The sequence below is a fragment of the Sceloporus occidentalis genome, unplaced genomic scaffold, assembly GCF_023333645.1.
Source record: "Sceloporus occidentalis isolate IW3139 unplaced genomic scaffold, rSceOcc1.0.p SCAF_6, whole genome shotgun sequence".
Taxonomy (NCBI): domain Eukaryota; kingdom Metazoa; phylum Chordata; class Lepidosauria; order Squamata; family Phrynosomatidae; genus Sceloporus; species Sceloporus occidentalis.
This window is the reverse complement of record NW_028316986.1, coordinates 9,765,212-9,779,774: the sequence shown is the minus strand read 5'-3', so window position 1 is coordinate 9,779,774 and position 14,563 is coordinate 9,765,212. Positions and strand designations below refer to the sequence as shown.

Below are 14,563 nucleotides of genomic sequence, written 5' to 3'. Positions count from 1 at the left end.
TCACACTTTTGTGCCAAGTGTGCAAGGGCAGCTGGACAACTTTCAGGAAGTGTTTGCCCCTCCTGTCCACTGATCAGCCACGGGGTGCCCCTGGGCATCGTCCAGCTGCCCTTGCACACCCCAGGAAGAAGGAGCAGCCATCACCCTTCCAACCAGCCATCTTGGGCCTCCTGGTGCTCCGCCAGTGGCCCACTTGGGTCTGGCCAATACTAGCTGGGACAGACGAGCAGATAGTCTGCCATGCTAAGTGGAAGCTTCATCTGTTCCTGACCTCCTGCACAAACCAGAATGGATTGGGCTTTGTTTACATAAGCCTGGGAGCTGGCAGTTAGGCAGGTTATATTCTGTGTGGGGCTGGTGGTCATAATTGTATTGACTGTCGATGAGCCTTTGATTCCGCATGGTTTGGCTGGCCAAGTTGCCCCATCAATAGAGGAAATTGCTGCCAACTCCTTGTCCCTGATAGGCCTCTAGGATCAATGGCCTTGTTTCTTTCTCACTGTTACCTGATAACCATGTGGAGTTTCATGGCAGTATTTTCCTCTCCTTTTTCCAGCCAAAGTTCTTCCTAATTCCCACTCTTTTTTCCATAACAGCCAGACATGTCTGCTTTTTATGTCAGGATGCTGCAGGTAAGCAGCATCTGGCATGTGTATTTTGAATTGCCTTGTGACTCAAGTCAGGCATTGATGTTTAGGCCCAAAGCTGTAATGCATAAAATGTGTTGCAGGTTCATTAGTTAAATGGCTGCCCTATTTGTTGGGGCAGTGAATCTGTCCCAGCTTTTAGGCCAAACTTTAAAGATGATTTCAAAAGCACTGAGCATATGATAAGCTCCTTTACAGTTCAGACTGTAACTCAGAGCAGGCTCACCGCACCAGCGCTAAGGAACTGCCACTGAAAAGAACAACACCTGTTTCATTTAGTTCCTCAGTTTATCTTCCCTTTTTTATTCCTAGAAGGGCCCATCCAAACTGTGTAAGAACACAAGAAAAAACACACACCCTCAGCTCCAGTTAAAATGAATAAAATTGAGAACAGATGAAAACACTTTCATAATCAGCAACAGGAGAGTACAATTCTTTTTTTTAAATGTAAACATTCTTTTAAAAACATAGAAGTTTATTTTTATCATACCCCATGACCCCTCAGCACCTTCCCAAATGTGAAACACTGCTTGAAAACATAGGATATTAATAACAGAAGTAACTTGCCATCTAATCCAGGTTGCATTTTTGGCCAATTTGTGGATGGAAATGCGAACATGAGTACTGGGGGAATGAAAACAGGTGCCCACCTCCGCAGTCATTTACCAGTCATTGACTTAACTGGTTTTGTAGGTGCCCAGAGGCAACTTTCCATGGGAGCTTGGCTCTCCAATGTATGTGGACGGCTGGAGGCAGGATGAAAGTAACTTGCACTCTTTTCTTATTCTGATTCCTCTTCGCATCTATCTCATCAGCTCCCTGGGGTTATTCAGGATGAAAGGAAGAGGCTGATCCAGTGAGCCCCAGCAGAGGAGAACCAGCATTGGTCTTCTCACTTATGAGATAATGCTTGTTTCAGGTTCAGCCCAAGAGAGGTCATGCCCCCCGCAGAAGAGGAGGCAGCCAAAGAGCTGGAGGCGCCAGAGCCACTACTGTTACCTCCAAGTCCCACTGGGAGCAAAGAGTCTGTGAGGTGTGTACTGCCAGCCTCTGAGCTGATCCTGGGCTTCAGGGTTATCTCCGCAGGCCAGGGGGATGCATGGTCCAGGGGGCTTCCTGCCAGCCCCCAGTCTCAGACCATGGCTGACCATTGCCCCACTGATTCCCCACTGGGCCACATGGGCTTTGGCTGTTAACGCAGTAAACCCAAGTGTTCTGAGCACTCTTCATTATCTTTTGATCCCAATGTTATCACTCCAGGGAAGCAACCATGGGAGAAAATGCTGAGAACCTGAGTGGAGAAGAGGCTTTGCTTAAAGAGCCTGTGGAATCTGCAGAGCCAGACCCTGGTGATACAAGAACCAAGGTCAGTAGCAATGGTTGACCCTTCTCCATGGTTGGCCATCCAGCCTAGACTCAAGCTATGTAGGGCTTTAAATCAGAGAAAATAATATCAATGTGACAAGCAACTACAAACCACATGAACCCCTGATCAATTAAATTCCACATCCCATTCCTCCTGTCATGCTTGGGAATGTTGGGAATGTCCTTCTCTTGGGAATATCCTTCTTGGGAATGTCCTTCTTGGGAAGGTTTGGGAATGTCCTTCTCATGCCAGTTTCTCTCTCTCTGTGTGTGTGTATGCTGTTCTGTTTTTTAGTGTTTACCAGCAGCTACTGATGAAGTGGGAGAGGAGCTTCCCAAGAAGAGCCAGCCAGAAACCAAGGAAATTGTGTGGTGTGTGGACTCTCAGGAGCATCACTTGACTGGCGTGGAAGAAGTGAGCAGGCCTGCCCTCTGAGCATTCACCTTGCCTAAGCCACAGATTGTTATATATATCTGGTGTTCCATGCTTGGATGAAAAGGCCGCTAGAAATAAACATCATTGTTATCATGGAAGGTTTGGGCTAGTGAGGATCATGGAGTCATGGCACTGGCACTGCCTCCCACTAGCTCCTGCTTGAGCTGGGTCAAGGGGCTCTTGGGAGAACTAGTAAAGAGGTCCATTTCTGCCCCAATACAGCCCCTTGGCTTGCCTTCTCCCTTGGGTGCCAGAAGGAGACAGATCAGGAAAGAGGGAGATAAACAAGGAGAGCACTTTCTTGCTGCTCATTCAGAAAGGACAGCAGAACAGCCCTGAGGAGGCCCTGGGCGCTCCCTGGGGAGTGACCAGCAATGCCAGCTGCTAGTGCTCAGGGTGGGAGAGTTCTCTGAAAAGTGTCCAACGTACCACTTCTCCCTTTCCCTTTCCTGACCAGGTCTTTGACATCATGCCGCTGTTTGGAACACTGCAGCCGAAGGAAACTCAGAAGATGACCTTCACTTTCTACGGCCATGCTGATATTGTCGCCCATGTGAAGGCCCTCTGTGAGGTGGAAGGGGGTCCCACCTATGAAGTCATGCTGAGCGGTGAGGCTTCCCTTGTGAGCTACACCTTCGACAGGAAGGAGGTTGACTATGGACTCCAGGTAGTTGCTCAGAGTACACAGCAATGTTGCTGGTTCTCAGGGGGCCAGACTGTATCCAAACGTCATCCAGCCTGGGTTCCTCTTACTTTTCCATGGAGACTAAGAAATGAGATCAAACATCAAAATGCCTCTCTTGGACTGTGCTGGGATGCTTGATCTAGACGTCCTCATCTACACTCATTGTCCATCCCTTACATTTCCCTTCTTCCACATACTTGAGCCCACTGTTTTGCCTTGCTTCCTGCTGTCCTCTCCTCTTTTCTATTGCTTCATATATCTCAGCTGAAGAAGAGGAAAGGCTGTCTGCTGTGTAACTCTTGTGGCTCAGCAGATAGGCCCAAGTGGTTTATAGCATGATGCTTGACCTCCACACCAGAAATATCCTTCGTTAAATGGGATCTCTGTGTAGGGATTTTGCTCATCTGTCTCCCTACTTGGACAACAGAACTGCTCATATCTTGATTTTCTTCATTCTCAAGTCTGTGATGTCAGGACAAGTCTGTCACAATCACTGGGCATCACTCCATTGGGCTATTTAGGAAGGTCACCTCTTCTGAGCATGGCTAGCAGGGCTTGCTTCCCTGTTTTTATTCTCTCTGAAAGGCACTTGGATTTTGGAGTGGGAGGGCTGCTTTTCCTGGGGTCCTTCTTTCTCCAAGGGATTGTTCCCAGCGGGGTCAGCTGACCTTTCACTGGGCAGCTTGGGCTTCTATTGTGTGTCCACCCCTCCAGTCCTATCTTCATAAAAGGGGCCTAGAGACCACAAATTGAACATGAGTCAACAGTGCGATGCGGCAGCTAACAAGGCCAATGCAATTTTAGGCTGCATCAATAGAAGTATAGTGTCTAGATCAAGGGAAGTAATAATAATAATAATAATAATAATAATAATAATAATAATAATAGTTTTATTTCTATCCCGCCTTTCCAGGGATCAAGGCGGCATACAATAATGGGATATATAATAGTGCCACTATATTCTGCTCTGGTCAGGCCCCCACCTGGGCGCCACAATTCAAAAAGGATATTGAGAAACTGGAGCATGTCCAAAGGAAGGCGACTAAAATGGTGAAGGGTCTGGAAACCATGTATGAGGAACGCCTTAGGGAGCTGGGTATGTTTAGCCTGGAGAAAAGAAGGTTAAGAGGTGATATGATAGCCCTGTTTAAATATTTGAAGGGATGTCATATTGAGGAGGGAGCAAGCTTGTTTTCTGCTGCTCCAGAGACTAGGACCCGGAGCAATGGATGCAAGCTGCAGGAAAAGAGATTCCACCTCAACATTAGGAGGAACTTCCTGGCAGTAAGGGCTGTTCGACAGTGGAACACACTTCCTCGGAGTGTAGTGGAGTCTCCCTCCTTGGAAGTCTTCAAACGGAGGCTGGATGGCCATCTGTCGGGGATGCTTTGATCTGGATTTCCTGCATGGCAGGGGGTTGGACTGGATGGCCCTTGCGGTCTCTTCCAGGTCTATGATTCTATGATTCTATGAAAAGAAGGACTGAAGAATGACTACAGGCCTTACAAAGATGCCCTTCCCAGAGCTTGCCAAACTCCAGTATGACACTTTATGCCTCTGTGGCTCAGATCAGAGATGGCTCAAGTGAAACACTGGCAGACATTTACATACTTTTATGTGTTAAGGTGGATAAAAGCATCATGGAACAGCAGTGCTTGGACATCTCTCCACACCTGTGAATTACTTTCAGCTCCTTTCACTCCTTTAAATATTACTTTTTTAAAAAGAGAGAGATAAAAGTAACATACTGCTCTTTTATATTCACCAAGAGTCTCCTTTGGGTGGAAAGTTTATTTGAATCCTTCTCCTCTGAAGAAAACTAGTGCTGAATGTTTCATTGAGGACCAGCTGCCTCCCAGGGGAGCCTCTGTCTATGGGGAAATTTTATGCCACTGCCTTTACAGCTGTGTCAGTGCCTTTTCATGTTCCTACCTCCCTTTTCTCTCCTGCTCAGCTTTTTGACCACATTTGCGTGACTGAAATCACACTGAAGAATACAGGGAAAGTCGGATTTGAGTATTTGGTCCTCGACACTATCCGGGCTTCTGCAGACAACCCTCCGCCTGGCGTGCCGCTGACTTTGCCCATAGCTGTGAGTGAGAAAAGATGCAAGACAGGCTGCTTTGATTTAACACATTTCTGAGTTTTGCTTTATTGTAGAATAAAGCAAAGGAATGGAAAAGGGAGTAGGAAAGGATAATTCTAGCAGGGCCTTTAAGATTAACTATTTTAGAGCCTGCTAAAATGAATAAGTTAATATTATAGGCCCTGCTCGATTCCTCCACTCATTTACACCCCTTTTGTGTGGTTTCTTGTGTTTTTGACTTTGAAGCGCTTTAACAGCCCTGGCTCAGTGTTAGGAAATCATGGGAATTGTAGTTTATTGTGGCACCAGAGCTCTCTCACAGAATTTGCCCACACCCAGCTTGTGTATAATAGTGTGTCTTACGGATGCAGTGTGTTTTTGAGGCAAAGAAGATGCCAGGTAGTGCAGCTGCTCAAGGTGGTACACTTCCCTGTTCCATCCCCAGTTTGGTTCTGCAGCAACTCTGTGGCATGCCCTTTCTTTTAAGTGACAGAGGGCCCAGTGTCAGAGAAAGAAACAGGACAAGAAATACACAGTTGCTTCACCTTCTGGACTGTGTGATGCTTCTTTAGATAGACAACAGTTTTGTCTCTTCAGCATTCTTCCTGCATCTTTTAGAGTTATATTGAGTCAGGAAAGGAGCAGGTGTTGAAGATCTATTACTTGCCTGGCGTTCCTGAGGTCTTCCAGAGAACGTTCCAGATCCAGGTGGCTCATCTGGAACCAGACAGCATCACCTTGAAAGGGGAGGGCATTTTCCCCAGAATCTCCTTGGACCTACCCAGAAATATTAGAGGTAGGGATGGCTTGCCCAGAGCTTCCTCTTTGGCTGAAACTGGTGGGGACGGGAGGCGGTGTCCCTGTACCACATCTTTTCATAGCATTTAAGTTAAAAGGACCGTTCAGTCCTGGAAGTCCTTACTTTCCCTCTTTGTGTTTTTGCAGGAAATGAACGATACAGCATCCTCCTCAGAGAAGCCAAGCAAAGGATGGAGCAAGAAACACAGAAAGATTCAAGTAGTAATTCAGATGCCGTGGTCACTGAACCGCCAGTGGAGGAGCCCATCACCACAGTAAGAAGATGTGTCCCCCTACCCCTTCCCTGGCAACAAGTTTGTGAGCTCATGGGGTGGTTTAGAGGAGCTGGTGCAAGAAAGCTTTGCATGCAGCATTTTGTGAGCACTCAGATGAACTGTTTGACAGCGGTACGAGGCCCATGCAGAGAAGCTGCACTTTCTCGGGATTTGTGGCAAGGGTGGGGTGGGGCACTGAGGCAGACAGAATGGCAGACATGTTGGAAGCAGAGATATCCTGTATTCCTCTCCTTAAGGGGCTCAGGGCATAGCTTAGAACTGAAGACAATTAAAAATTTCCATTTGTAACATTTTTAAAAAAATTAGACTAGATAAAAAAAGCACCAAGTGAAAAAACAGCTTTGAAGCATTTGGATACATAACAAGTGAGGGAAGGTGTGACAATCTCCATTTCAAAGAAAGCACTTTGGCATCAGCCAGGGCCTAAAGTGTGGCAGTCTCACCTCCCTTATGTGGGCAGGGGGGGCTTCCACAAAAAGAGGGCTGCTCTAGGAGCAAACAGGGCGGTGGTGGACAGCAGTCCGGCAAAACGGGGGAGGTGCAAGAAGCCAGCCTACAGGAGCCAGCAGGAATCCTGTGCTGTCCATCTGCCTGTCCATATTGCCCTTGGAAGGGCTGCATGGAGGACTCAGTGGGTCTGGTGACCATCTCTTCTTGGCTTTCACAGCTGGATACCCAGCTGCAGATGGAAGTGGAGAGGCTCCTTGTCCAAGAGCATGCCCTGGAGCAGCAGAGACTGCTGGCCTGTGGTGACCCAATGGAAGACTCCTTGGTCAGTGGCCAGCGAGCTCGCCGGAAACTCGTCAAGTGAGTGTACAATTCATCCTTCATATACAGAGGCTGCCTTCCACTGCTAGGATTTGGGGAGGGAATATGCTCATCCTGCTCACATGGCCTTTGAGAAGCAGAGAAGCCTCCTGGGCAGCTCCCTGGATTCGCTCTTCAGGAGCTTGGTCAGGAGCCAGTTGAAGCCACCATCTTAAATGCAAGGATGGGATGTGCAAGAGTCAAACAGGGACTTAGTGAGCTCTGTTGAGTTGAATCCTATTTTTGATGGAGCTACATTGCACTAATAAGCTCCCTAAAAGGAAATAGTAAGGAGGTTCCTGTGATTGGCACAGAAGAGGAGAATGCTAACTTTCCTCTAGTCCCCACTGCTGATCTGAGCAGCCAACACATGCATTTAAAACCAAGTCATGTTTCCTCTTTTTCAGAGCCCAGCTCCCCGAATACATCTTGGACTTCGGCTACATCATCCTGGGCACCGTGCGCTCTCACATTGTCAAAATCACCAACACCAGCCCATTTCCTGTGTCTTTTTACGCAGACAGACAGGCCTTGCAGGATACAGGTGAAAGAGAAATTGGTGCCTTTCTGCTTCTAGCCAAGTCCACCTTGGAAACACAAGCAGTCATTTAGAGACAGAAATTTTCTCAAATGTATTTCTGTCAAATGCATTTTCAACAGTCCCTAGCTTCCCTTCCAACATCCATCCCACCTGCATCATCTTAGGGCAGGCCAGATTTTTTAGCAGGTCCAGAAGATGAGGGGCTGGCCTTGTCCACAACCACTAACATCTTACTCCAAGCTCTGCGTCAGCACAAATAGCTGAAACTGGAATCTGGAGAAGTCCCCACCTGCCCAGCATGGCTACATTGGATTTTATTATGCACAAAATGACATAAGTATTTATTATATTGAGTATGTCAAATGGTCAGAGTGTAGGACCAGGACACAGGACTCCTCGCTACTCAGCCATGAAATTCATTGGATGGGCTCTGGCCAGTCACTCTCTTTTGGCATGGCCTACTCTGCAGGGTTATTGTATAAGGAGAGAACTATTTGGGCCTTTTAGAACTCATGGAAAGGGGAGTGGAGTGGAAATATGTCAATAAATGTTTTTTTCTTGCACCTTGTAAGTTTTGAAGGGTAATTCTGTTGTTCTTTGGATGCAGGTTTCACCAGCGAATTGGATCGTGTGAAGAACCTGCCCTTTTGTGAAACGGAGACCTTTGAAGTGCTCTTTGATCCCCAGAGCGCCAACCGGCCCCTCGGAGAAGTGGAAGTGATCTTGCCCATCAAGGTGCCCTGGCAATCCTCCCCACATCTTCATCTCTTGCCCTGCCAGTCTTTCCAGCCTTGCCCCCAGAGATGCACCACAGGCTTCAGTGCTTTGTTACAGCCCGAATGCCACATGCTGGAAGCAAAGTGAACACTAATGTCAGTTGCAGCTCCAACTAAGACCAGACCATCCTCTCTGTGGGCATTTTCTCACGGATGCTTGAGGCTTGTAGAATTAGGATAAAGCCTTTCATGGATGTAGGAAGTTGCCCACATAAGGAAAAGGATGCAGGCAGTGGGAATCAGCCCCTGGCCTTGGGCAACCACATAGGGCCGCTGGACAAAGCACTATGCTTTGGCATGCAGGCTAAGACTCTTCAGGCCCCCTGCAGTTCCTTGGGAGGACCTTTGGGTGCAAAGGTGATGCAGGGTCCCCTGAATTGGGCAAGATGTTTGCTTGGGGAGTGGGTCTGATCCTTCTGGGTCCACTGCAGGGAGTGCTCAGGAGGGCTGGTGTGATTTGCTTCAGGTTGTGGCTGGGCCCACCTTCCATCTCTCCCTCCGTGCCATGGTGATCATGCCGGCCCTCTGCATGTCCAATGAAAATCTGGCATTCTCTGCTGTTCAGTGCGGCCAGTGCCAAGTAGAGACCATTCAGCTTCACAACCAGCTGCAAGTGATATGTGAATGGCTTGCCACCAGCAGTGAGCATATGAAAAAGGTAACACAGCCCTCATAATAAGCAGACTTCTCTTTCCTCTTTCTTGGCTCCCAGCCCCTTCCAGTCAATTTCAGAATGAACACAAGGAATGCTCAGAGGTAGTTTGCCTTTGCAGTCCTTTGAAATATAGCCTTGCAGCCCCTGGTATGCCCTGGTGGACCCCCATCCTGGTATTAACCAGGCCCCATTGCCAACCTCAAGGCTGTAGGCTGAGGGCAGGAGCAAAGCACTGTATTTGGCAATGGGAAGGGGGCGAACGGGGAGAAGAGAAGTTTGGTTTCTGTACCTCTCCTGAGCTCCTCATCTCACTTTCATATCACAACCGACAGCACAGAAGCCATTCTTCATCCTTGTTCCTGAAGATGGGGGGCATCTCTTCCAGGGGAGAAGGTTCAGCTGTTTTTAGGATCTGTCTGGCTACCATAAGTAGTTCTTTTGTCACCTTTGGCAATGCTGAAGGTATCGGGCAACAGATCTATTTCACATAGATCTTCTTAGAATGGCACAGAGGCTCAGATGTTAGTTAGTGAGTTCATTCTTTCTTGTAAGCTCAGGTGGACAAGCACATGCCAGCAACATTGCGACGGAAGATGCGCCAGGAACTAAAGACCAAACCCTTTGTCTTTGAGATGATACCTCCCTATGGGATCCTGGCCCCTGGAGAGCGGCTCAACGTTCAGGTCAAGTTTGCCCCAAGGGAAGAGGTAGGAGGAGATAAGGGGCCATTCTGGCTACAGCCACCAGGAAGGGTTGCTGGTAGTAGGACATGGGAGTGAAAGACAGCACAGTTCAGTGGTAACTTTGCTGGCAATCATTACAGATACAGCAGTTTTGGACTCTGGTGGGCTGGCTGAGTTAATGTCTCCTTTGGAGACAGTGTATTTACAGTGTAAATATTCCTGATTCGATGCACAAGAAGTAATCCTGGTGTAGGAAGTGACAGGTGTGCTCAGAAGAATTGGACCCAGAGTTCTTCGGGGGCTGGAGGCAGGAAGAGGGCACAGGGCATAATAACTCAGATTCAGGCAGGAGGCCAAAGGGAGGGGTACTGTGGTCGGACCCAGAAGCTTTTGCTGGTGAGGAACATAAAGAAATGGATACTGATCAGAGAGGGCAGGGTAGAGAGGGTGGGATTACAAAAGGGGGTCAGATGACCTAGCAAGGGAAGAGATGGATGGGCAGCATTACCTTAAAGAGAGGCTGAGATTGGATGAGGTGGTCTATGGTGGCCACGGAGAGTGTCCATGCAACACATGGCAATCACACACTCTTTGTGGGGGATCCATCAGGGCCGCAGACACTTGTTCCTTGGCACTAATGAGTCTAAGAGGATATTTGATGTTTACCCTTTCCTCTCCTCCATCTGTAATAAAAGATTATGTTTGTTTTCCTAGAAATTCTACCACAACTTCCTGATTCTGAGTATTTCCCAGAGCACTCAGCAGCTGAAACTTACCGTCTCCGGTCAAGGCCTTGAGCCACGTCTAGAGTTCAACCCCTCTATTCTGGAACTCGGGCCTCTCCTGCCTTATGCTGCTGGGGATGAGGCCGAAATGGTGGTGAAGAACCCCTGCTCCTTCCCCATTGAGTTCTACTCCTTGGAATTTGACCAGCAGTACCTGCTAGAAGAACGGGTAAGGGACACACCGGCCCAAGAAGCCAAACTCCCACTTGCCAAATGTATTTGTTTAGGGGGAAATGCTGCCGCTGCTCCTTCAAGGAGCTCAGGTGGGAGGCATGGTTATCCTGTTCTAGCCCTCACAACAACTTTGTGAGGCAGAAACAACCTGGAGTCTTGTGACCCCTGAAAGACTCACACATTTATTGTGGAATTAGTTTGTGTGCCCAAGGAAGCCGCCTCAGTTGGCAGGTACATTAAATATCCCTTATCCAACTTATAAATGTGTTGTAGGGAAGGGGAAATGAGTGGATGTTAATTGGTAAGGTTATAGCATAGTTATATCAAATGGACAATGGTAGTAAAGCTGGAATCGAAGACAAGTGGCTCAGACTCAATGTGGTTGGATTCTATATCCCATCACCACTGACTATTGGTCATGTTGTTGGGGGCTGAAGGGAGCTGTAATTCAGCAATATCTGGAGGGCCAAACATACCTTTCTTAGTGTGAAATGGTTCCAGAGACCATCCATCAAACAGTATTGGTGATAACCCAAGCCCTAAGGTCCCTGTGGGGCAGCCCTCCCTCCTTCTCTCCCTTCCTTATGAAGCACAGGAAAAGTTGCAGGGGCTGGGCTGGGCAAATTCTTCCCACTCTGCTGGACCCCACAGGTCCCGAGAGAGTTTCCAGGAAAGAAAGAAACAGAGGTAGCCAGTGGGCAGAAATATGGTACCAATCCCAGTACGTCAGGCGGAGAGAGAATGCCCCCACATGAGATAGCTTGACATGCACCCATATAAGACCCCGTGCAAGAAGTGTCTATGGGCAGTAGATAATTGTGCAAAGACCAGGCTCTGTTTAACCAACTGCTGTCTGCTAGAAATCTGGCATGCATTTTCCAAAACAAGAAAATCACCAGTCAAGAGTACAGCCTTGTGGAAATGTGTCTTGTTTGCAAATGAGATGTTTCAGGTTGGCAATTGCAAGGATTTTTCCATTAGAGAAATCCTGAGTCAATATTTACAAGTTTGTCAGGCTGCACAGAAAACAGATTTGCTGAATGTCTGTATTGTTTAGAGCAGCCATTTCTGGCCTGGTGAGAGTCATTGTGGTATAATAGTTAGAATATGGGCTAAAACTCCAAGAGACCACAGTTCAAATACATTAAATTATAATATATTATTATTATTATTATTATTATTATTATTATTATTACTATTACCTGCTTGGCCATAAAAGCCCCCTGGGTGACACTGGGCAAGTCCCCCTCTCCCATCTTCAGAAGAAGAAGGCAACGGCAAACCTCATCTGAAGAAACCACGTCCCAGAAATCCTGTGAAGTTTACCTTAGGGTTGCTGTACTTTGGAACTGACTTGAAATCATGCCTCCAACAACACTCTCTCACCTGCTACTACCTGTGAAGACACACAAAAGTTATAATACAATTCAAGTAAGCATAGAATTAAAAACAGTTTTAAAAACAGGCTCACAAAAACAAGAGCAGCAGCAACAACAAATGTGAATAGTGCATCACCTTATTCAAAGCCCTCAGTGAGTTAGTTCAAGGTTTTGTTCTGTCCAAACAAAAATTCTTACCCTGCCTGCTAGACACGTGAACTGTGCCAAAAGCCCAGAAAGATCCCACTGGAGGCTCCTCTGCTCTTCAGGGGCTGGTTGCATACAGAGAAGCTCCCTGAGGTGGCATCTCAGTGGGAAGATCTCAAACCCAGCAGGGCTGCTGCTGAAACTATGGTCACTGGGGCCAACCCATTGTTTGACCACTGTTTGTTCCCCCTTGCTTCCAGATACTACGTAAGCTGAAGGGCTACGATACTCATAATATCCTTCTGTTGCCCCCTCGCATCCCTGGAGAGAAGCTGCCCCCAGAAGTGCTGGAGTATTATGAAGAGCAGAAGAAAATTCAAAGCGAGCAGGAGGTAGCTAATCTGGAGATTGGTGAGTGGGGAAAGGGAAACTGTTTGCACAAGGTCCTTGGACAGGCTGCCATGGGCCCTGTGCTGGGAGAAAGGTGGACATCAATCAAACGAAACACAACTAAATTCACACAGACACACAGAGGTGGTGATTGGGGGGGGGGGGTAGGATCCTTCCATCTGCTCTCCTTTAAAACTGCCTTTCCATGCTGCATTTATTCCTTCTGTTCGTACCCTCCTTTGCTGTGAGCGGGATGCTCATGGCAGAACTCTGCCTTTCACAAGGAACAACCCCTTCTGGTTTCCTGCCTCCAAAGCAAAATTCCTCTCTTGGATTCTACTATTTTTTTGTTTCTTCTCTTTACAACACTTAAATACATTCTTTCCCATTTCCCTATCAGCTTGTATTTTCTCTCCTTGAAATGCCCATGTGGAAAGTTGGATACTTTTTCACGTGCATTTCACCTAATGTGGGGTACTGAGTACACACTTTCCCTAATACCCACATTTTTGCCAGCACACTTCCTTAATATAAGGCACTTTTGTGTAGGGTTTTTGTATGCATTAGTTTTATTCAGAATGGTGCAAATATTATCATTTTGTTCTATGTTGTGTGTAGACTTGGAGGGAGTAAATTTAGTAACTGAAATGCAAATCAAACACAACTTCTGGGACCCCTCCAGAAGGGTGGCTGCCTAATGGCTATTTCTGCCTAGAACAGGACAACTCTTTCACAGGGCACTCAATAGTTAGGAGGACTGGGTGCAGGACTTTTTTGATCTTAGCCGAAAGGCCGAGAAGCGATAGTGCAGGGACTTTCTGAAAGCACAAGCCAATGGCGAGTAATGGCCAGCAACTATCCAAGGTACTGAATTCTGTCATCAAAATAAATTTAGAAAGACTGCATTGGCACTGCAGAAATAATGCAGTTTGACACCTCTTTAACTGCCATAGTTCAATGCTGTGTGGGATTCTAGGATCTGTAGTTTTGTGAGATATTTGGCCTTCTCTGCCAGGGAGCTCTGGTGCCACAATAAACTACAAATCCCAGGGTTCCATAGGATGGAGCTATGGCAGTTAAAGCATTGTCAACTTGTTCAGTGTGGCAGGAGTCAAAGTTTGGATTAAAACCAAGAGGTGGTTAGAGCTGGCCAGCGCACGGGTACAGTGAGGCCAGTTGCAGTTCCTCCCTTTGCACTTCCGAGGTGAAGAAGGGGGCCACTTCCTGGTTGCAGTTTCACATGAATGCTAGCCTCACATGAATGATAGGGAATGTCACCTATCCCTATATGTCCTCTGCTTCATCCGAATGTGTCACCTATCTCTAAATGCCCTCTGCTTCATCTGAATGTATCACCGGTAAAATTATTATTATTATTATTATTATTATTATTATTATTATTATTTGCAGTGAAAGATTTATTATTATTATTATTATTATTTCCATCATCATAATATTTTTTTAAAAAAAATTTCTTTCACTGCAAAATAATCAGTGTAGAAGCTGCAGGTTTACTTAGAAGTAAATCCTTTGGATATGAAGGAGACCCATTTTGGAGGAGTGCACTTTAGCTGTCCTGACTCAGTGCTATAGAATTCTGGGAGTTGGAGTTTGTTGCTCCCCCCAGCCTCCGATGGCCCCCTCCGTTGCTCCCATCTCTCCCCCCAGCCTCCTATTTCATTCCCTTCATCACTGTCAGCTACATGCAAACGTGCTCTCCGTTCTTGAAGGAGCACTGGAAGCAAATGGGGCAAAATTGCAGCACAGCATGATGGGAAATGTGGGACCTTGGAGGTTTGGAGCGGTGTACCAGGACGGAAGCAAAGTTGCATTCCACACCAGACCAATTTGGATTAAAATCAAGGTGAGCTTGGAAACAATTTTTGTGAATTCGCTTGTTACTGAATTCACAA

At 47.0% G+C, this 14,563-nt stretch overlaps 1 protein-coding gene across 3 annotated transcripts in view; it reads left to right on the top strand.

The window, feature by feature from the left end:
- The window catches only part of HYDIN (HYDIN axonemal central pair apparatus protein), a 117,880-nt gene that overhangs the window by 46,826 nt on the left and 56,491 nt on the right, over nt 1-14,563 (top strand). For all 3 annotated transcript variants that reach the window (XM_089528844.1, XM_089528843.1, XM_089528845.1), the window contains exons 25-38: nt 1,567-1,680; nt 1,908-2,013; nt 2,308-2,427; nt 2,906-3,115; nt 5,088-5,225; nt 5,838-6,015; nt 6,165-6,292; nt 6,981-7,120; nt 7,528-7,664; nt 8,269-8,396; nt 8,904-9,095; nt 9,650-9,799; nt 10,490-10,729; nt 12,521-12,671. In XM_089528844.1, coding sequence (XP_089384970.1) covers nt 1,567-1,680; nt 1,908-2,013; nt 2,308-2,427; nt 2,906-3,115; nt 5,088-5,225; nt 5,838-6,015; nt 6,165-6,292; nt 6,981-7,120; nt 7,528-7,664; nt 8,269-8,396; nt 8,904-9,095; nt 9,650-9,799; nt 10,490-10,729; nt 12,521-12,671 — 2,132 coding nt within the window. The remainder of the gene's footprint in view (nt 1-1,566; nt 1,681-1,907; nt 2,014-2,307; nt 2,428-2,905; nt 3,116-5,087; nt 5,226-5,837; nt 6,016-6,164; nt 6,293-6,980; nt 7,121-7,527; nt 7,665-8,268; nt 8,397-8,903; nt 9,096-9,649; nt 9,800-10,489; nt 10,730-12,520; nt 12,672-14,563) is intronic.